This window comes from Oncorhynchus keta, chromosome 28 (genome assembly GCF_023373465.1).
Source record: "Oncorhynchus keta strain PuntledgeMale-10-30-2019 chromosome 28, Oket_V2, whole genome shotgun sequence".
Lineage (NCBI taxonomy): Eukaryota > Metazoa > Chordata > Actinopteri > Salmoniformes > Salmonidae > Oncorhynchus > Oncorhynchus keta.
The window spans coordinates 70,803,498-70,826,418 of NC_068448.1; the positions used below are offsets into that span (position 1 = coordinate 70,803,498).

At 42.0% G+C, this 22,921-nt stretch overlaps 1 protein-coding gene across 2 annotated transcripts in view; it reads left to right on the plus strand.

Moving 5' to 3' along the window:
- The window catches only part of LOC118361762 (melanoma receptor tyrosine-protein kinase-like), a 57,347-nt gene extending 34,593 nt beyond the window's left edge, over nucleotides 1-22,754 (plus strand). For both annotated transcript variants that reach the window (XM_035741959.2, XM_052483773.1), the window contains 26 exons: nucleotides 1,001-1,152; nucleotides 1,587-1,794; nucleotides 3,468-3,602; nucleotides 4,157-4,225; nucleotides 4,421-4,539; nucleotides 4,722-4,863; nucleotides 5,199-5,315; nucleotides 7,396-7,522; nucleotides 7,671-7,744; nucleotides 7,849-7,939; nucleotides 8,189-8,391; nucleotides 8,896-9,028; nucleotides 9,163-9,253; nucleotides 9,465-9,622; nucleotides 9,779-9,817; nucleotides 10,174-10,318; nucleotides 10,564-10,686; nucleotides 13,850-13,948; nucleotides 14,147-14,332; nucleotides 18,415-18,570; nucleotides 18,765-18,840; nucleotides 18,963-19,109; nucleotides 19,192-19,289; nucleotides 19,521-19,664; nucleotides 19,782-19,956; nucleotides 20,110-22,754. In XM_035741959.2, coding sequence (XP_035597852.1) covers nucleotides 1,001-1,152; nucleotides 1,587-1,794; nucleotides 3,468-3,602; nucleotides 4,157-4,225; nucleotides 4,421-4,539; nucleotides 4,722-4,863; nucleotides 5,199-5,315; nucleotides 7,396-7,522; nucleotides 7,671-7,744; nucleotides 7,849-7,939; nucleotides 8,189-8,391; nucleotides 8,896-9,028; nucleotides 9,163-9,253; nucleotides 9,465-9,622; nucleotides 9,779-9,817; nucleotides 10,174-10,318; nucleotides 10,564-10,686; nucleotides 13,850-13,948; nucleotides 14,147-14,332; nucleotides 18,415-18,570; nucleotides 18,765-18,840; nucleotides 18,963-19,109; nucleotides 19,192-19,289; nucleotides 19,521-19,664; nucleotides 19,782-19,956; nucleotides 20,110-20,432 — 3,530 coding nt within the window. In that variant the 3' untranslated portion in view covers nucleotides 20,433-22,754. The remainder of the gene's footprint in view (nucleotides 1-1,000; nucleotides 1,153-1,586; nucleotides 1,795-3,467; nucleotides 3,603-4,156; nucleotides 4,226-4,420; nucleotides 4,540-4,721; nucleotides 4,864-5,198; nucleotides 5,316-7,395; nucleotides 7,523-7,670; nucleotides 7,745-7,848; nucleotides 7,940-8,188; nucleotides 8,392-8,895; nucleotides 9,029-9,162; nucleotides 9,254-9,464; nucleotides 9,623-9,778; nucleotides 9,818-10,173; nucleotides 10,319-10,563; nucleotides 10,687-13,849; nucleotides 13,949-14,146; nucleotides 14,333-18,414; nucleotides 18,571-18,764; nucleotides 18,841-18,962; nucleotides 19,110-19,191; nucleotides 19,290-19,520; nucleotides 19,665-19,781; nucleotides 19,957-20,109) is intronic.
- Nucleotides 22,755-22,921: the final 167 nt, after the last annotated feature.

The window sequence follows — 22,921 nt, forward strand, 5'->3', positions numbered from 1 at the left end:
GTGTGTGTGTGTATCTGTGTGTGTCTGTGTATGTACGTGTGTGTCATGATATCCTAGTACATGCTGCCTAACTCTACGTACCAGCGACAACCACTCCCCAAAACACACTACTATCTGAGAGACCTATGGATTGGTGAACATTTCCCCTTGGTTGTTGTGTAGCCTGCAGCTGTGTAAAGGTTAATGATGTGTCAACCTTTCATCTCCTCAGAACCTGTCCAACCTGTTGTGGAGATGTTCATATCTCACTTACACTGAGCGTACAAAACATTAAGGACACCTGCTCTTTCCATTACATAAACTGACCAGGTGAATCCAGGTGAAAACTATGATAGGTTATTGATGTCACTTAAATCCACTTCAATCAGTGTAGATGAAGGGGAGGAGACAGGTTAAAGAAGGATTTTTTATCCTTGAGACAATTGAGACATGGACTATGTATGTGTGCCACTCAGAGGGTGAATGGAAAAGACAAAAGATTTAAGTGCCTTTGAACAGGGTATGGGAGTAGGTGCCAGGCACACCAGTTTGTGTCAAGAACTGCAACGCTGCTGGGGTTTTTACGCTCAGCAGTTTCCCGTTTGTATCAAGAATGGTCCACCACCCAAAGGACATCCATCCAACTTGACACAACTGTGGGAAACATTGGAGTCAACATGGGCCAGCATCCCTGTGGAACGCTTTCAACGCCTTGTAGATGAATGTTTTGTACACTCAGTGTATATCAGAGCTGACAGTCAATCACCTGCACCTCAACACGATTAACTATGCCCACAGTAGGTTGGGTTTCTATGTTAATGTTCAGTGGGAACCTGTTTGGAATGTGCTATTCCCACTGAATGATGTCTCTCATCCAGAAGTGAAACTCTGTTTCGTTCATTATGTAAATTACTCACTCATACAGCCAACATTCAAGACAAAATTGGATGTAAACTATGAGCAACTAAACTGTCATTGTGAAACACATTTTCCCTTTAGCTGTGTCGTCCTGTGGTTTCAGTGTGTCAGGGGATCAGCAACAGGCTGACGCTGCTGGGGACTGTAGACGACCACTACAACAACCTGGTGAGGATGTACAGCAACTGTACCGTGGTCCTGGAGAACCTAGAGCTTACCTACATCCAGGACTACCACGACCTCTCCTTCCTCAAGGTGAGTCTCCTTCCTCAAGGTGAGGAGATGGAGGGATCAATTATAACACATTGTTTGCAGTGGCTTCCCTTCCACCATTCCTATGTCCTAGCTCCTCTCCACCTCGCAGATCTAAAATGACGAGAGGAAATTGTGTATCAGCCATTTCAGTCCCTTTCGTGCCATGGCATCTTGCTCCTAGTTGAATGCACTGGCTGTAAATAACTCCGGATAAGAGTCTGCTAAATGAATACAATGTCAATGTAATGGTCAGAATAAAGCATTTCTCTCCTTTGTGCCTTTACTAACACCAACTGAACAATGATGGTATTGCAAACCTGGCATTACCTTCAGGGGCAACATGTATTCTGGGGATGGCTGCAATACTACTAGACCAAACTGGAACATCCTGTTAGCAATTCTTTTCATTATTTCTATGGTGTTTTGCCCTCCAGTCCATTCAGGAGGTTGGAGGCTATGTTCTGATCGCCGTCAACAAGGCAGCCATCATCCCACTGGAGAACCTGCGTCTGATCCGAGGACACTCCCTCTACGACAACAAGTATGCCCTGGCTGTCATGTCCAACTACGAGAAGAACCACTCCTCTGTGACCCTTAACTACACACGGGGCCTGAGGGAGCTGATGCTGAGAGGACTGACAGGTTAGTGGGTGACTAGGGGGTCCACTTCAGTGAATGTATCCAGGATTCTGTCCACATCTGAGAGGGTCAAATACATTATATCATGTTATTTAAAGTACTTTGAAGTATTTGAGGTGCGCGTGATTTAGCGTGGAGTTAGAACTTTTGGGTCTATATAAAAATATAGCTCAAGTGCCTTCAGAAAGTATTCACAGTCATGACTTTTCCCACATTTTGCTGTGTGACAGCCGGAATCTAAAGTAGATTTTTTGTCACTGGCAAAAAAATGAAAAGCTGTCAATAAGTATTCAACCAACACCTTTGTTATGACAAACCTAAATAAGTCCAGGAGTAAAAAGGTGCTTAACATGTCATATAATAAGTTGCATTTAACATGATTTTTGAATGACTACCTCATCTCTGTACCACACACATACAATTATTGGTAACACTTTACTTGACACCCAGTGTCATAACACGTTACTCCACACATCAAGCAGTCCCAAAGTCGAGCAGTAAATTTCAACCACAGATTCAACCACAAAGACCAGGGATGTTGTTCAATGTCTCGCAAAGAAGGGCGCCTATTGGTAGGTGGGTAAAAATAGCAGACATTGAATATCCCTTTGACCATGGTGGTTATTAATGACATTTTGGATGGTGTATCAATACATCCAGTAACTACAAAGATTACAAGCCTCTTTTCTCTTCTAAGTTGCCGGAGAGGAAGGAAACTGCTCAGGGATTTCACCATGAGGCCAATGATGACTTTAAAACAGTTATAGTTTCATGTGATAGGAGAAAACTGATGATGGATCAACAACATTGTAGTTACTTCACAATACTAACCTAATTGACAGGATGAAAAGGAAGCCTGTACAGAATACAAATATTCCAAAACATACATCCTGTTTGCAACAAGGCACTAAAGTAATACTGAGAAAAACTTTTTGTCCTTAGTACAAAGTGTTATGTTTGGGGCAAATCCAATACAACACATTACTGAGTATCACTTTCCGTATTTTCAAGAATAGTGCTGGCTGCATCATGTTATGGGTATGCTTGTAATCGTTAAGGGAGTTTTTCAGGATAAAAAACAACAACAAAATGGAGCTAAGCACAGGCAAACTCTTAGAGGAAAACTTTCCACCAGACACTGGGAGACAAATTAACCTTTCATCAGGACCATAACCTAAACCACAAGGCCAAATCTACATTTGGATTGCTTACCAAGAAGACAGTGAATGTTCCTGAGAGGCCGAGTTACAATATTGACTCTACATCGACATCTATGGCAAGACTTGAAAATGGATGTGTAGCAATGATCAACAACTAATTTGACAGAGCTTGAAGAATGTTTTAAAGAATAATGGCCAAACATTGCACAATCCAGATGTGGAAAGCTCTTAGAGTCTTGCCCAGAAAGACTCACAGCTGTAATCACTGCCAAAGGTGTTTCTAGAAAGTGTTAATTCAGGGGTGTGAATACTTATTAAAATGAGATATTTCTGTATTTCATTTGAAATAAATTGAAGAAAAATGTTTTCACTTTGTTGTTATGGGGTATTGTGTGTAGATGGGTGAGACAAAAAAATCTGTTTTAAATTCAGGCTGTAACACAACAAAATGTGGAATAAATCAAAGGGTATGAATACTTTCTGAAGGCACTGGATCTGTCCTTCTATTTTGCACAGACATTCTCAAGGGAGGGGTGAAAATTGCCCACAATCCTTTGTTGTGTAATGTGGAGACCATCCAATGGTGGGACATGGTAAACAAGGCCGGCAACCCCAGTATGGATTTCAAACTGGAGAGCTATGGCCGTTACTGTAAGTATGCTAGCTTCATTTAAAAACAAAAACGTTGTAAAGTAATTAATCATTTTCTCAGTTGTGTTCAGTGGAATAATTTTGGGTTGTTGTTTTTCATTTGAAGCTTCTGTAATGGATGTACAGTATGTTACACAACTACTATGATTATTCCATATGATACAGATTTCGGGTTTGCATGGACAGGTTTTGCCATGTGTTACACTTGAGCAATAAGGCCCAATGGAGTGTGGTATATGGCCAATATATCATGGCTAAGGGCTGTTCTTAGTCACGACGCAACGCTGAGTGCCTGGACACAGCCCTTAGCCGTGGTATATTGGCCATATATCACAACCCCGAGGTGCCTTATTGCTATTATAAACTGGTTACCAACATAAATAGAACAGTAAACAAGTGTTTGTGCATCATACCCATGGTATATTGTCTGATATACACATGGCTGAAATGCAGTTTCATTCAATCAGCTTCCAGGATCCAAACTACCTGGTTAATAATAGTTTTCTATAAATGAGATCATTCAGAAGTTAAGCAGTGTTTTTCACACCTGACAGGTGGCAAGTGTGACCCTGGATGCTACAATGGATCATGCTGGACACCAGGACCAGAGAACTGTCAAACATGTAAGGATACACTCTTCTCTACTTGAAATTAGCACGAGAGTAGTCACACAAAAACCTCACATGCTATTTCTCATTATTTTGTTGATGTTGAAAGTATTTTGTTCATTTTCTCCCACAGACCCTTGGTCTCAGTGAAGGGTGTGTTCTGTTGACTGGTCCTTATCTCTCTGTCTTCATCTCTCTGTCTATCCTCAGTTACCAAGCTGAAGTGTGCAGAGCAGTGCTCTGGAAGGTGTAGGGGTCCTAAACCCAGTGACTGCTGTAACGAACACTGTGCTGCAGGGTGCACCGGCCCTAGGCCTACAGAGTGTCTGGTGAGGGAGTCTTCTGACTCCAATTAATTTATCATCTGCAAAAGTTATAATCACATAGGAAATACATCTAAAAGACAACAGGTAGACAACCCACTCCTGGGCTGCTCCACATTAGAAAACAGATATGGTTGACAATATTGCACACTAATTGTGATCCTAGTCTTTCATTCTTGTATTCAAAGGCCTGCAGAGACTTCCAAGATGATGGCACATGTAAGGATGCCTGCCCTCCTACCATGATCTACAATCCCAACACCCACCAGCTGGCTTCCAACCCTAACGCCAAGTACACGTTCGGGGCCACTTGTGTGAAGACCTGCCCACGTAAGGCCAATATTAATCATGAATCATACAGATGGATACTACAGATGCACTCAGGGGTCTGCTCAGAAAGGTGCAATGTTACTCGGCCAGATAGAAATGTAAAGAACAGATGCTTGTCTGTCAGGTAGAACAGTCTGTCAGGTAGAATTGTAAATTGTGCTAGATTTGTTACTTTCCTTTCTGCAATTTTCAGAACGTTTCACCTCACTTAATACAGCCCAGTTATCTAGAAAATGTCACTGTACCTACATGGTGAAGAGACTTTTGCCTATAATTGGTTGGAGTGGTGAAGGTGTCTTTGGGTGACCTGTCCTGTGATTGGTTGTTTCTTGCAGATAACTATGTGGTGACGGACCACGGGGCGTGTGTCCGAACATGCAGTGGCAACACACACGAGGTGGAGGAGAATGGTGTCAGGAGGTGCAAGAAGTGTGACGGAATCTGTCCAAAAGGTAAAGGGGGAGTGGCGACGAGTCAAACTGGGCAGTTTTGAGGCCCATCTGTTTAGCTAAAGAAGTGTTGCCTGTTTTGCATGTTATTTTGGCATAAATATGAGTTTGCAAACATTGTAAAAACTTAATTGAGTTAATAAAGCCGCATACAAACTTGGTCTCTTTTTTGCTTTCTTGAGTAAGGCAGCTTCAAAATAAAGGTGTTTTAGCCTAGCTCAATGCTTTGTCTGTGGTGGTGGTGGTGGGGCAGCCAGCGGATAATACGGAGCGTAGGGGTTGATAATGTTCTCTAGTTGCGGTGTGATTGGCTAAGTGTTCTGTCACTCATGGTGACACTACATCCCTGCGAAATCTACGGCTTGAGCTTGAAAATTCAAGCCCCTTGGGTGCTACAATAGAATTACATTAGAAGTGCCCATCCAAGAAGGCTCAAGGTCATTGGCCACAGATAGAATGACGTCAAGTCACGTTGTATCTACAGTAGCTTTTATTGGATCTTAGCTAGCAAGCTTGCAGTCATCATCATGAATCAAGTCGACAATCTACTGGCAAATCCTTTTCAATCCTCGTGATATGAAGAGAAATAATGAAGAGAAATTATAGATAAAACGTATCGGTGCTCATCGGCCATTGGACATTAACATTACACAGCAAGATGGAAATCTCAAATAACAACGAGTGGTTTGAAAGGAATCAGTGGCTAACTGCAAGCATTGCAAAGCAATCACTAGCCTGCTATTCAGTGGAGTGGGTGTGTGGTCCAAGTCTGGGTTTAAGGGTCTCTTTTACAAGCTTAAAAAGGATAAACATTCAACATTAGCCATGCTGTCAATCCAGCATGACTTCTGCCGCGCTCAAAACAACTGGAAACTCGGAACTGGGAAATCTCAGACTTCAGTGAGTTCAAGACAACTGGGGACGGGAAAAAATTTTGCTCCGACTGGGAAAATGTTTTTTGAACAGTCATCCAACTCAGAATTGCAAGTCGGGAACTCGGGCCTCTCTCTAGAGCTCCAACCTGAAGATCACTGACATCATCATGATTCCACCTTGTTTTTTTCCGAGTCCCCAGTTGTCTTGAAAGCACTATAAATCCAGAGAATGCCAGACTTCGATGACAAAGTTTGATGACAAAATTTGCCCAGGAAGGACCGCCGCGCCACCGCGTTCAAGGGACCACAAGGTGAGTCCACAAATGTTGTGTATGCTGCTGCATAAATTATGTAATATGCCAGGAATATATGTATACTGTAGCTAAGAAAGTAAAACTAAGGGTATGTTGTGTAGTGAGCTGTTAGTAGCACATGTGCCTCACCCGACTAATTTGGTCCATTTTCCATTTTGGTGCACATGTAGCCTATAGCCTGTTTTAGAGAAATATCATCATCAAATATTGTAAGAGCTTTCATTGTCTGCTTATTATGCCCCATTTATTTATCTGACTTGGTGTACAGGGATAATACTGTAAGAATGGCTCATGTTCTGAATTCTGTCGCTGTACATTTCAAAGTGCTGAACAAATAGTTATATTGACTACATCCGTCCTAGCTCACTCATTAATGCCTTAATAGAGATTACGGATTGCATTTATCCTCTCGTCGTCCCCTTATGCCATAGTTTGTACATCTCAATTGTCAGTAGAAACCACATTTGTTTAAGCAAGTCAGCCATATCAGCTATGTTTTTTTAAAGGCAGTAAATGAGGCTGAATGAACTGTTTCGCTGCCAGGCAAGGCTCCTCTGATAGCCAGGTGTAGCAGTGGTAAGGTGTTGGGACTGCTGTTGGGACTCTGAGGTTGGGACAGCTTTATGTAGGCCTTAACCGTTTGTGGGCACCGTTTGTCACTGTTATAGTGCAATTAATGTATTGTTTAGAGTTGTGTAGTGGCTTTGCTGGCATGTTTTTAAAAAACATGCCACTGTAAAGGGGTCTGAATATTGTAAAGACTTTTTGTCTGTGGTAAGCTGGACAATATAATTGTACATTATTTTCAACTTTGCTAGCTGTGTGGTTTATAAACCTCATAACGTTGCATTAGATCGTCCATGATTTTAATGTTTTGGTGTTCTTCTCATCTAGTGTGCAATGGACTTGGAATGGGGCCGCTTACTGCCGTCTTGTCAATCAACGCCTCTAACATTGATTCTTTCAAAAACTGCACCAAAATCAATGGCGATGTTTCAATAATTGGAACCTCTTTGAATGGGTAAGGAATAATAATAGCATTGTACAGCATCCATGGGCTGTCCTAATATGAACACTGTAGCACTGAAACAAAATGCTATTTGCCCTGTGTTCCTTCAAATTAATTAAACGTTATATGAGATGTGTGTCTTTGTAATTGCTTCTCTCAGTGATAGGTACACATCAACACCAAAAATGGACCCTGCCAAACTGGATTATTTCAGAACTGTGAAGGAAATTTCAGGTAGAACAATGTTTAACTTATCTTCAATTGCTATGTAATTCAGCTGAGGGTAACCAAAGCAAAGATAATGCTTGATTAAATGTATTTTTGTTACTTCCCTAAAGGGTTTCTGCTCATACAAGCTTGGCCAAAGCACCTCGATTCTCTCAGTGCATTTGAAAACCTGGAGATTATCAGGGGAAGGACCAAACAGTTGTAAGTGTATCTCTGTCTAACGCTTTGCTATTGTAATGACTATGAAACATGGTTTTTTGGGGTGTTTTTTCAGTGGAGTACCGTTCATGATAGAAAGTAAATACTCAATAACCTAGGAGGTCAACCCTGGGCTGGGTTGAGAAACTCTGCTGTATGATATTTTAGCAATGCCACAGAAACATTGTTCAACGTTACGTATGGGCTAGCTACAGTAGCAGTAAGCTCACATTACTTTCCCTCTTCCCATAGTGGTCAGGTGAGTTTTGCTGCCCTGAACGTGGCCCATCTGAAGTATCTAGGCCTCCGCTCCCTACGAGAGATCAGCGATGGCAACATTGTGGTGAAGAACAACCCCCACCTCTGCTACAGCAACGGAGGCCACTGGAATGGCCTGTTCAAACTGGACAAACAGTTCGCAAGGGTGGACAACAACGCCAACATCAGCACATGTGGTAAGCAAGGACAAGCATCAAGTATAAACTCTGATCAACACCTTTGCAAACACTGCTTTTCTAAAAAACAAAATGGTTAACAATGGCCAAATGCTAACATTCATCCTAACAGCCATATACACATAGGCCACAGGTAGTTTCAGTTAGCTTAGCTATCTAACATTGCCATTATTGGATATAAGCAATGTGGTTGTGGCTCTAATTCCACCCTCTGGTAGGTTAGATAGATTTTGAGAACTACAGCTTAGACCTGTCATATCCATTCAGATTTAACCTAGCCTAGGGGGTTGGGTGCCTGTCCTAGGACAGGACTGTTTCATTCCGGTCCTGGAGAGCCGAAAGCAAAACGCTTCAGTTTTAGTTTCTCCCTGGCAGTTAATTGCACTCACCTGGTGTCCCAGGTCTGGAGAGGATAAAAATCAGAACCAGGACCGACATTGAACAGTCCTGGTCTAGGAGTTGTTTCTGGATAGAGCCTATAGTCTTCCCTTCTCTTCCCTACAGCCCAGCTGAACAGTACCTGTGATGACATGTGCACTAAGGAGGGCTGCTGGGGGCCTGGTCCAACCATGTGTTTAACCTGCCTGTACTACGCCCGTAGGGGCCGCTGTGTGGGGGCCTGTCACGTACTGGAGGGGTGAGTTAACCCAACGACACCAAAGGCAATACTACTGCTACTGCACATATGTGAACTATACGCTACACGAGATGGAGGGTTGTGCTGTGTCAATGTTTTGATAGTTTTTCCTCGCCTTCCTCTTGCCTTCTCAGGACGCCAAGAGAGTATGTGTTGAACAACATGTGCCTAGAGTGTGACCAAAAATGTATGGTGAAGAACGGAACCGGAAGCTGCTTTGGATCTGTACGCTCCTTTAACTTTATATCCATCTGAATTGTCTCATCTTATTTAATTAATTTGACATTCAGTTGTGATAGCTATTGAGTTGTGTAACAAATTCGGAAAGTTTGATGAGAATTCTGTGTGATTTGGCAAATATTGCAAAGTCAGCTGTATTTTCACTCAAGACAACAATTAGATCAACAATTCCAACCTCTGACCCTCCACTCTGAAGGGCCCTGACAAGTGTGTGGAGTGCGCCCACGTCAAAGATGGCCCCCACTGTGTCTATCGGTGCCCACGCGGCGTTCTCGGAGACGTGGACAGGCCCATCTGGAAATACGCTGATAAGAACAGAGAATGTCAGCTCTGCCATGAGAACTGCACCGACGGGTAAGGCACAGTCTACACAGTGATCTCTAACTTCTCCTTGTAAAGGCCATGTCAGCCTTTTTTCAATGATTGTATATTCAGAAACTATGATGAGTGTTTACCATGGTCAGGACTGTGTGAAGTAGTCACTCTGAGAATACTCCTTTCTTTCTATAGATGCTCTGGACCTGGACTGAATGGCTGCAATGCCAGAGGGTGAGCGAGATATTTCAGATAAAGCAACATGAAACCAGTCCGATTACACATCTGTTTGTGCTGTTTGGTGTGACAATGACTATAGTAATACACACAAACACATCTGGGATCAGGCTAACGCCGAAACCATATCATAGTGAAAGATCAAGATAGATCAAGTGCTAAGTGATCTTGGTTGATGTACCCTTACATAAGTCCAGTATAGGCAACAGATGAAAGATCAATCAATCAACCAATCAAATGTATTTAATGAAGGCTTTTATACATCAGCAGTTGTCACAAAGTGTTTGAGATCAGATGTTTTTATTAAGAAGCTACCAGGAAACTCACCTCTCGTGTTGTTGCTGCTTTCCCAGTGGTCCCGTCCCGTCGGCGGTGGCTGCCAGTGTGGTGGGAGGCCTCCTGGTGTTTGTGGTCCTGGCCTTGGGTGTGTTCGTGCTAGTCCGCAGACGTCACATCGTCAGGAAGAGGACGCTGCGCCGCCTGCTGCAGGAAAGAGAGGTAACAGACAGAGACCACATTGCCAGAGGGAGGACACAAACTGTACTGTTCACAAACTGTACTGTTCACAAACTGTATACTTGGGCATGCATCAGACATGGACACATATAGACTCAGTCACAGACGTGACACGCTCATGTTGATCATTCAACAAGAGGGACCAACATACACGTTAACACCTTTACAGGGCCGCAATGACGTACAGTAGGTAGATAATTACACTTGCTTTGTTGTTGATCCCATAGTTGGTTGAACCCCTGACCCCAAGTGGAGAGGCACCCAACCAGGCCCTGCTCCGCATTCTGAAGGAGACCGAGTTTAAGAAGATCAAAGTGTTGGGATCAGGGGCCTTTGGGACTGTCTTTAAGGTAGGCAGAGTGATCAATGCTTTTTTTAATGGAGGCGGTTCAGACCGTGAATGAGTAATCTTACCTGAGAGCTGAAGACTTGTGTTCGCTCTGAACATGGTTGGGATCAATTCAGAAATGAATTGAGAATGCCTCATAATTTCCAATTCAGTTCTTGAACTTGAATTGAAATAGTAAACAGGAAACTGAATTGTAATTCGAATTTGTATTAAAGGAAATATAATTTAATTCAGTGAATTTAAATGAAATGTAAACGCCTCTTCTATTCTATATGATGTATAGTCTATACAAATATACAAACAATTGAATATAAAACATCAAATGTCATTATACACAGTACCAGTCAAAAGTTTGAACACACCTACACATTCAAGGGTTTTTCTTTATTTTACTATTTCTACATTGTAGAATAACTTTTAAAAAAGTGTTAACAAAATCAAAATAGATTTTATATTTGAGATTCTTCAAAGTAGCCACCCTTTGCCTTGACAACAGCTTTGCACACGCTTGGCATTCTCTCAACCAGCTTCATAAGGTAGTCAACTGGAATGTATTTCAATTAACAGGTGTGCCTTGTTAAAAGTTAATTTGTGGAATTTATTTCCATCTTAATGCGTTTTAGCCAATCAGTTGTGTTGTGACAAGGTGGTGGTGGTATACAGAAGATAGCCTATTTGGTAAAATACCAAGTCCATATTATGGCAAGAACAGCTCAAATAAGCAAAGAGAAATGACAGTCAATAATTATTTTATGACACGAAGGTCAGTCAATCCAGAAATTTCAAGAACTTTTCAAGTTTCTTTAAGTGCAGTCACAAAAATCATCAAGCGCTATGATAAAACTGGCGCTCATGAGGACCACCACAGGAAAGGAAAACCCAGAGTTACCTCTGCTGCAGAGGATAAGTTCATTAGAGGTAACTGCACCTGAGATTGCAGACCAAATAAATGCTTCACAGAGTTCAAGTAACAGACACATCTCAAAATTCGCTGTTCAGAGAAGACTGCGTGAATCAGGCATTCGTGGTCCAATTGCTGCAAAGAAACCACTACTAAAGGACACCAATAATAAGAAGATACTTGCTTGGGCCAAGAAACACAAGCAATGGACATTAGAACGGTGCAAATCTGTCCTTTGGTCTGATGAGTGGAAATTTGAGGTTTTTGGTTCCTCTGTGGAGATGGAAGAACTTTCAAGAAGGACAATCATCTCTGCAGCACTCTACCACTCTGGCCTTTATGGTAGAGGCACATTAGGCACATGACAGCCCGCTTAGAGTTTGCCAAAAGGCACCTAAAGACTCTCAAACCATGAGAAACAAGATTCTCTGGTCTGATGAAACCAAGACTGAAATATTTGGCCTGAATTCCAAGCGGCACATCTGAAGGAAACCTGGCACCATCCCTACGGTGAAGCATGGTGGTGGCAGCATGTGGGGATGTTTTTTAGAGGCAGGGACTGGGAGACTAGTCAGGATCGAGGGAAAGATGAACGAGGTAAAGTACAGAGAGATCCTTGATGAACACCTGCTCCAGAGCGCTCAGGACCTCAGGCTGGGGCGAAGGTTCACCTTCCAACAGGTCAACAACCCTAAACACACAGCCAAGACAATGCAGGAGTGGCTTCGATTCAAGTCTCTGAACGTCCTTGAGTGGCCCAGCCAGAGCCCAGACTTGAACTCGATCGAACATCTCATGAGAGAGCTGAAAATAGCTGTGTAGCGACGCTCTTCATCCTACCTGACAAAGCTTGAGAGGATCTGCAGGAAATGATTTGAGAAATTCTCCAAATACAGGTGTGCCAAGCTTGTAGCATCATACCCAAGAAGACTCTAGGCTGTAATCGCTGCCAAAGATGCTTCAACAGTGCTGAGTAAACGGTCAGAATACTTAAGTAAATGTAATATTTCCGTTTTTTATTTGTATAAATTAGCTAAATGTCTAAACCTGTTTTTGCTTTGTCATTATGGGATATTGTGTATAGCTTAATGAAGAGTATTCTTTTTTTAATCATCCATTTGAGAATAAGGCTGTAATGTAACAAAATGTGGAAAAGGGGGACTGACTACTTTCCGAATGCACTGTACATATAAAATGTTGTTGAAAACATTTATTTACAGGAAAAACTCTTCAATGAATGATCAAGGAAAACAAAACCTGGATGTGAATACTCTACGTTATTATATTTTATTAATCACTTAAAATTGGTTAAATATTGGGAAAATACAACATTCCCAGAATGCATTAGTTTAATCCTCAAATTGATCCTGAGGCTTAGAAAAGGAGCCAAACAAATGAACTGGTTTGTGAAAATATAATTGGCTATTATATCCACTAAGGTTAAAAAGAGTATACAGTATATGAACATTGTTTTCAGAGACAAATGATATATTCTTTGTAATCTGTAAGTGTGATCTGTCAGATTCAATGACTGAGTAGAATTGCACTGAATTAAATTATATTTCCTCAAAATCTGTTGAATGTGAGTCGATTCCAAAATTCTGAATGGAGTCCAACACTGCTCCCTAAGCTTTACCTCAGCGGAAGAACAACGTCTTGTGGCAGGTCACCAGGGTCCAAATCCCGTCAGTCACACTTTACACAAATCACTAGTGATCAAACGAATCCTATGAGGTGTTCCTCGTCCAGTGATAGAATAGTATGAACTCATTAGTTTATTAAAGGGGACAAACGATAGAGCCAGGACGATACCAGTATCGCGATACTCGTTAGTATTGTGGCAAGGAAACAAAACACGAAGAGGATTTAACTTCTTTAGGAGAACAGCTCTAATTATTATTATACCTTTATTTCAACAAGGAACACAGACTGAGACCAAGGTCTCTTTTACAGCTGGGCCCTGCGTATACATGTTTACACATACAGTTTAGGTACAATGATTAAGAAACTACACAAGACAAACAAAACCATCACAGATAACACAAAAACATACAGCAACAGATTACATTTACACACAGGTTATTACTGTTGGAAACAAACATCATTTATGTTGTCATCCAGAGTCACATTTATTTTCCAAGCTATAGCAGATTTTTAAAGGAACAAAGAGTTTGGTCTGTTTCGTGATTACATTTTTGGCATGGAAGAAATATTGCGATACTGGTATCATTCCAGACCTAATAAATGTGTTTTTTCTCCCCAGGGCGTTTGGATTCCTGAGGGAGAAAACGTGAAGATCCCTGTTGCCATTAAGGTGTTGAGAGAGGCCACATCTCCCAAAGCCAATAAGGAGATTCTAGACGTGAGTCAACTGTTTGTATAGTAGATATCCTGAATGAAGCCCAAGCGGTCAATGTTCCCTTTTTACTGCAGTTGGGCTGCGCTTTTCAGCAGATTGCCATATCATAATAATGTGGTTCCTTCCTGAGATGTTAAACAGTTCTTCAGTCGTTGTGAGATCTGAAGATGACCCCCTCTTCCCCATGTTTTCTGTCTTCAGGAGGCCTATGTGATGGCCAGTGTGGAGCACCCCCACGTATGTCGTCTGCTGGGCATCTGCCTGACGTCCACGGTGCAGCTCATCACCCAGATCATGCCCTACGGCTGTCTGCTGGACTATGTCAAGGAGAACAAGGACCTCATTGGCTCCCAGTGCCTACTCAACTGGTGTGTACAGATCGCAAAGGTGAGCAAACAGGAATTAACTGCTGTGTTAACTTACATTTGTGTCTTATTTCTGTATACAAGTATATTGTACCAATTACTTCTGGGGAAACAGAACCTTCTAACAAATCATTAGCAAGCAAAGAGGTAGCTACATTGTCAGTCAATCTGGATCTGACTAACGCATAGAACCATGCCAGCCGCTATCACAGCTGGATAACCAGATGTGTCTGCAATATGTAGATGGACGGTAGCTCGCACAGGATGGTTAAAAAGGCACCGAAGAGGATGACTGATGTTTTACATGTCCGTAATCAATTGTGCTATTTTCTTTGTTTTTTTGCTTTGTTTTGTAAATTATTTTTAAAACTTATTTTGTACATAATGTTGCTGCTACCATTTCTTATGATGGAAAATAACTCCTGGACATCAGAACTGGGAATATGGACTGGAAGAAGCTTTTTCCTTTAACGAGTGCGACAAGAAAGATATACTGCTCTCCCGGGAACAGGACCAAGATCCCTGTCACTGGGTGGCAGATCATTTTAAAAAATGTTTTTTTTTTTTTAACCTTGTCAGCTCCGGGATTCGATCTTGCAGCCTTTTGGTTACGAGTTCAACGCTCCAACCACTAGGCTACCTGGGGCGGCAGGTAGCTAGTAACTGGAAGGTTGCAAGATCGAATCCCCGAGCTGACAAGGTTTAAAAAATAAATAAAAAATAATGATAGAAACTTTTTAAAATATATATATATATATAATAATCTGTCGTTCTGCCCCTGAACAAGGCAGTTAACTTACTTAAAACAAGCTAACTTAAATCAGTTTCACCAAATTTTTACCAGTATGTCACATGTGCAACACGAGGGAAAAAGAACTCTAGACCGCATTTACTCCACACAAAGAGATGCGTACAAAGCTCTCCCCTGCACTCCATTTGGCAAATACAACCAGAATTATATCCTCCTGATTCCTGCTTACAAGCAAAAACTAAAGTAGGAAGTACCAGTGACTCGCTCAATACAGAAGTGGTCAGATGGCGCGGATGCTTTGAGGAGTATACCACCTCAGTCATCGGCTTCATCAATAAGGGCATCGATGACGTCGTCCCCACAATGACCGTACGTACATATCCCAACCAGAAGCGATGGATTACGGGCAACATCCGCATCGAGCTAAAGGCTAGAGCGGCCGCTTTCAAGGAGCGGGACACTAATCCCTAAGCCTATAAGAAATTGCGCTATGCCCTCAGACGAACCATCAAACAAGCAAAGCATCAATGCAGGATTAAGATTGAATTCTACTACACCGGCTCTGACGCTCATCGGATGTGGCAGGGCTTGAACTATTACGGCAGGTATATCTCACTGGTCACTCCCAAAGCCAATTCTTTCTTTGGCTGCCTCTCCTTCCAGTTCTCTACTGCCAATGACTGGAACGAACTGCAAAAATCACTGAAGCTGGAGACTCATATCTCCCTCACTAGCTTTAAGCACCAGCTGTCAGAGCAGCTCACAGATCACTGCACCTGTGCATAGCCCATCTGTAAATAGCCCATCCAACTACCTCATCCCCAAACTGTATTTTTTTAAATCTTGCTTCTTTGCACCCCAGTATCTCTACTTGCACATTCATCTTCTGCACATCTACCATTCCAGGGTTTAATTGCTATATTGTAATTACTTCGCCACCGTGGCCTATATATTGCCTTACCTCCCTTATCCTATCTCATTTTCACACACTGTATACAGACTATTTCTACTGTATTATTGACTGTATGTTTGTTTATTCCATGTGTAACTCTGTGTTGTTTGTTTCGAACTGCTTTGCTTTATCTTGCCCAGGTCGCAGTTGTAAATGAGAACTTGTTCTCAACTAGCCTAGCTGGTTAAATAAAGGTTAAATAAAAAAATGAATATTGAAATCTCTAACCTGTACACCCTGCATACTGACTCGGTACACCCTGTAAATAGCCTCGTTATTGTTATTTTATTGTGTTACTTTTTATTATCCTTTAGTTTATTTTACTTTAGTTTAAGTTTAAATATTTTCTTCTGGAACTGCACTGTTGGTTAAGGGCTTGTAAGTAAGCATTTCACGGTAAGGTCTACCCTTGTTGTTTTTGGAGCATGTGACAAATAAAGTTTGATTTGATAGATTATTACAAATGGGAGCAAACTTTGCTTTCTTTGACACTCACTCTGCCTTCCCACAATTTCAGGTGTAGTTAGGAATGGATGTTTAATCTGAAAGATTAGCTTAACCTCCCCACACATTCACACCCATCAACCTCCCAGGCCTCTTGGTTGAGCAGCAGTCTCTTCCCAGCCTTGGTTGGGACCTTGCCTCTGGCTTTACTTAGTCTATTTGTACAGTAAGCCTACTGAGGGCTAATTATTGAATACACAGTGGTGTCTATCTGTTTGCAGCTTGTCTTATTGATTCTATGGAAATATGGTTCAAAGCAGGCATAAAAAGCTATAAAGGCTGTATTTGATAAATGTTAGTGAATTAGGCATCTGAGGCTGTTTATTCCCCCCTCAAAGTAGACCTCCATGGAAGGTTACGTGTTGGCAGGTTATCTGTTAAAGTTCCTGGTCAAAAGGGCTTTGTTTGTACAAATGCTTACCTCTGGATAAACACTAATTTGCCTCATTTTGATAATGATAACCAGCAGTGGAATTTGGGGTGAAATACACTATATATACAAAAGTATGTGAACACCCCTTCAAATGAATGGATTTGGCTATTTCAGCCAAACCCGTTGCTGACAGGTATATAAAATCAAACATACAGCCATGCAATCTCCATAGACAAACACTGGCAGTAGAATGACCTTACTGAAGAGCTCAGTGACTTTCAACGTGGCACTGTCATAGGATGCCACCTTTACAACAAGTCAGTTGGTCAAAATTATGCCCTGCTAGAGCTTCCCTGGTCAACTGAAAGTGCTGTTATTGTGAAGTGGAAACGTCTAGGAGCAACCATGGCTCAGTCGCAAAATGGTACACGACACAGGCTCACGAATGGGACTGCCGAGTGCTGAAGCGCTTAGCACGTAAAAATAATTTGTCCTCGGTTGCAACACACACTACAGAGTTCCAAACTGCCTCTGGAAGCAACGTCAGCACAAGAACGGTTCGTCGGGAGCTTCATGAAATGGCTTTTGCATGGCCGAGCAGCCCCACATAAGTCTAAGATCACCATGCACAATGCCAAGTGTCAGCTGGAGTGGTGTGAAGCTCACCGCCATTGGACTCTGGAGCAGTGGAAACGCATTCTATGGAGTGATGAATCATGCTTCCCCATCTGGCAATCTGACGGACAAATCTGGGTTTGGCGGATGGCAGGAGAATACCACCGGCCCCAATTCGTAGTGCCAACTGAAAAGTTTTGAGGAGGAATAATTGTCTGGGGCCCTTAGTTCCAGAGAAGGGAAATCTTAACGCTACAGCATACAATGACATTATGTGCTTTCAACTTTGTGGCAACAGTTTGGGGAAGACCCCAATGCCCCCTTGCATGACAATGCCCCCTTGCACAAATCAAGGTCCACACAGAAATGGTTTGTCGAGATCGGTGTGGAAGATCGGTGTGCACAGAGCCCTGACCTCAACCCCATCGAACACCTTTGGGATGAATTGGAACGGCGATTGAGAGTCAGGCCTAATCGTCAAACATCAGTGCTATTGTGGCTGAATGGCAACAAGTCCCCGCAGCAATGTTCCAATATCTAGTGGAATCCCTTACCAGAAGAGTGGAGGCTGTTATAGCAGCAGTCGGGGGACACACTCCATATTAATACCCATGATTCGACGAGCAGGTGTCCACATACTTTTAGTCATGTAGTGTATCTGTGAATTCACCACTGTAAAATCAATAGGAATTCAGATCAAAAAAACATTTTGTATGGCAAAATGATTTTCTCTTTGCACCTACATATCACCCCCAATTCTACTACTGATAATATTAATGGGTTGAATTTATACAATGCTTTGCATTGTGTGGAGGGAAACAAATGACCTCATCTACTACCATTGTGTATGTAGTGTCCATATCAGGACAGCCTCAGAGTCACAAGGAGTCTTTTGGATGTTGTCTGCAGGGTATGAACTACCTGGAGGAGCGTCACCTGGTGCACCGTGACCTGGCGGCCAGGAACGTTCTGGTGAAGACACCTCACCATTTAAAGATCACAGACTTTGGACTGGCCAAGCTGCTCACTGCAGACGAGAAGGAGTACCACGCTGATGGGGGAAAGGTTGGAGCAGCCGACACCGCTGACCATTTCAATAGTCACATTTATTTTTGTACAACACATTTCATTTCCCTACTAGAACAATAATCATTGAATTCAGGTAAATCTTTACTGGATGATCAATGGATTTAACTGTGTGAATAAAGTGAGTGAAAATACTCACTCAACCATGGCTGACCAATAATCTTTACTCCTAGGTGCCCATAAAGTGGATGGCACTGGAGTCCATCCTTCACTGGACCTATACCCATCAGAGCGATGTGTGGAGCTACGGTAAGTCCAACTGGACAAACAGTACAGCACGTATTTGAGGAAATAGTCAAATAAACTGAACTTATGAACAACTGCAGCTTCTGAAAGGTTTTCTGATGATGTTCCTTGTAATGACATACAAGGTGTGACATTGTGGGAGCTGATGACATTTGGGTCGAAGCCCTATGATGGCATCCCGGCCAGGGAGATCGCTGGAGTCCTGGAGAAAGGAGAGCGCCTACCTCAGCCCCCCATCTGTACCATAGACGTCTACATGATCATGGTCAAATGTGAGTGATGTGCGACATAGATATATATGTATTGCGCACACACACACACAAGGGGTTTGATGCCAGTCTTATTTTCCTTCAGGCTGGATGATCGATGCAGACAGCAGACCACGGTTCAGGGAGCTCATCTCTGAGTTCTCCAAAATGGCCCGGGATCCATCTCGCTATCTGGTCATTCAGGTAATTGAAAATATTATTATTATTATTCTATTAGATAGTTGCACCAACTCTTATTTCTTTGACGGGACATTAGAAACAAGGTATTGATTGTGATCGTGATAGTGACTAATTCACTTTCTGATAAAGGCAGTTGATGGCCGAAACGTTTTTACATAAGCAAAAATAAAATAAAGCTTTTAATTAAGAATGGTAGTTATTTTATATCTAATTCACTTTAAATGTACATTTCAGGGAGATGATTGCATGTACCTGCCCAGTCCCACGGACTCTAAGTTCTACCGTAGCCTGATCAGTGCATCAGAGGACATGGACGATATGGTCGATGCCGAGGAGTATCTTCTCCCCGACAAGACCACCCAGCACCACAACTCAGGGGTAAACACACGTGCAAACCGACACACACACACACACACACACACACACACACACACACACACACACACACACACACACACACGGCTGATATTTGAATTTTCGATCTGCTCACCACAGAATGGCCATCTGATGAGAGAGAACAGTGTGATCCTTCGCTACATCACAGACCCCACCCACGGTGGTTCTCTAGAGAAAGACATCACAGACCCCACCCACAGAGGTTCTCTAAAGAAAGACATCACAGACCCCACCCACGGTGGTTCTCTAGAGCAAGATCTCGCTGCTCTTCCAGGTACAGTACAAACTGTATCCATGGCGAGTTATTGACTTAAAGATCAACTTACAGTAACACAAATGCATTGAGAGCGTAACAGTTTAGCAACATGCATCATCACTGCTCTCTACTGTAAGCCTGGGTATTAACTTTTTTCTTACCGTATTCTAGAATACATGAACCAGAACACCAAGCTCTCTGATGTCTTCAACCCCAACTATGAGGACCCCAGCGTGCCAGCCTGGGCAACTCGGACCTCTTCTGGGTACGACCCGGACAACAAGTTCTTCAACTCCCTGCCACGCGTGCCGGAGGGACCCGAGTATCTCAACATGGCCCGCAGTACCCTCCCTCGCTCTGTATGTGAGAGCAACCCAGACTACCAGGAGGACTTCCTGCCTCAGGCCACACCCACCAGTAGTCACTTCCTGCCCGCAGCAGAGAACCTGGAGTACCTCGGATTGAGCGCTGCTGTACACACCCCTGTACGCTAGAGGACTCCTCCCACAGATCTCAGGGGACAGTGAGGAACAATGGGACCTGAATAAACTTGGATGGAGACAGATGTGGGACATCAGTGAGGTTTTGGAGGAATTGCTCATGTGGTTGTCCCTTTATTTCTGGAGGAAATAGGCTTCATGGAGATGTCAGCTATGAACTGATACTCCTGGAAATGATGTTCTCTATTTCAAATTCATGGATCAACCATCCATTTAGATGACTTTGAGTGACTTTCAGATCAGAAGAATGAGCCAAAGCCTTGACATAACAATTATGTCATGCAAATAATTTTTACAGTCCGGGTCGAGTGTGTGGAACAGTTTTTTTTTTTTATTTGTCTTGCCATGAAATGTGAAGAGGACGGAGTAGACACAGACCGCTAAGGCTGGACACTGATGGACTGTGTGCTTACATTGTATTGTGGACATCATTCTTTACAGCTCTGCTCTCTGGTTGTACACACTTGAATGCCAACTCATTTTGGTGTACCAAGCTACCGGTAACTAACAGGGTCAATCCAAAGGCTTTTGGAAAATGACACAGATGTACAGATTGTGTAGATTAATGCATGTCTCTTACAAGACCCACAAGACAGTAAATAACTATTTATTCTAGGTTATTCGGGTCTCACTATCTTGGAAAGATGTCTTACCTATTACTAGTATTAATCATTTGAATTAGTAGAAACCATAAAGACATACGTTTAGGACTCAATTCAATCTGGATCGCTGAAACGTTACCGATTGCGGAATAGAAATGTAAAGGTAATTTCAAATCAAGCCGACATCTGCAGCGTTTACCATGAATGCAGGGGACATTGCCTTGAAAAATCACCCAATAAACGCTGAACTCCAGGCGATGCAGATTGAATAGAGCCCAACATATCTGTGATAGTAACTTTGTTTTTCTGATGAGAATTGCCATTGCCGTGGTGACAATATAAAGTAATACATTACTGAACAGGTACTTTAATGGAATAGTACAAATATATACTATAAAGTACCATAACTACACAAATGTACAGCCCACTAACATATTGAATATCTTTCGGGTTAAGGTGTTGATGCTGTATCTAGAGGTTCTGGTACCACCAGTGTTCTCTCCTTACTTTCCTTAGATACGGAGGCTGATGGGGGAAAGGAAGGTCACCAAACAATGTGTGGTATTGAATGGTTGTTGCAGACGTTTAAGCTGAATTTAAATGGTTGTCTATACCAGTTTATTACTATTGAAATGTTCAGGTCAGTCACAAGCCTGGGCTGACAATTCAATTTTGAGTGCCATTCGTGGACTTGGAATAATTGGGTCAGATACTCAAAAGAGCAAATGTAATTAAATGTTTGCACATAGTGACCCAGTAAAATGCCCTTTCCAGATTTTTAGATTTTAAGCACAAATCATTGTCGACATATTCTCCACTTAAAATAACCTTGAATAGGTGTTCAATATTGTATATGTAGTTTTGAATGTGCACTAGTTTACTTCCATCATTGTCAATAATGGATTAAACCTATTACTGTGAACTAAAGTATGTTAAGTGTTGGTTTTAGATTTACAATAGCTCATTGGCAATGAAGATAAATCCTTTGGGGGAAAATAGTTGTGGGTTGTCATTTGAAAGAAAGGGAACATTGAACCCTAAAAATGTACAAATGCTAGAACTGTTTACAATACATAAAGCATTGTTCATTGTAAGGGGTCTAGTTGAGAACGTCAAGTGTGTCATGTAGACTCTTCGCTCTTGTTAACAATAGGTGTAATGTCACATTGTTTGTGAAATTCCTTAATGTCTAACAAAACCAAAATGTGATACTGTCGGTGCCTGAATTACACATCCACATGCAAATTCACTTTCAGTTCATATAGTATGAATGTACAATACCAATTAAAATGTATTTCACTAGAAATTAGTCTTAAGCAATGTTAAAAGGTTAGATACTTGTACGTAAATGAGCATTTCCTGGAAATCCCTTCTCCGTGACTCTGTCCATTGACTTTTTTGAACCAATAACAGAGGCGACTCATGCCCTGTTTTTGTGATTGTGTATGATAGGGGTTAGAAGTGTAATGCATGCAAGTAGAAAACAGTTGGCAATTCAACTCAATCAAGCAGTTAGTAATTGTGAGACTACTACCCTCTTTTTGAGCCAAAAGTGTTTGACACGTTACCATGACCTTCTTCCTGTGTTTGTATACTGCATCTAGTAGTATTGTGTTGAGATCACTTTCAATTGTGCACTTCACACATTAAATAAATTACAATGTTCCACTGTAAACCTGTCCTAGATGCTGTAAAATAAAGAGTTTAATCTACACTATTTATTAGTTATTTATCAGGTTTTCCATCAGCCAGGTTAGTCCCTCTGCCTAATTGACTTGTCCAATAAGAAACACTGCTTTTGCTTTCCGTTGCATGCCCTAATGAACATGACCCAAGGATAGTCAGAAGGACATTTTGTCAAGCAGAGTAAAGCATGACATT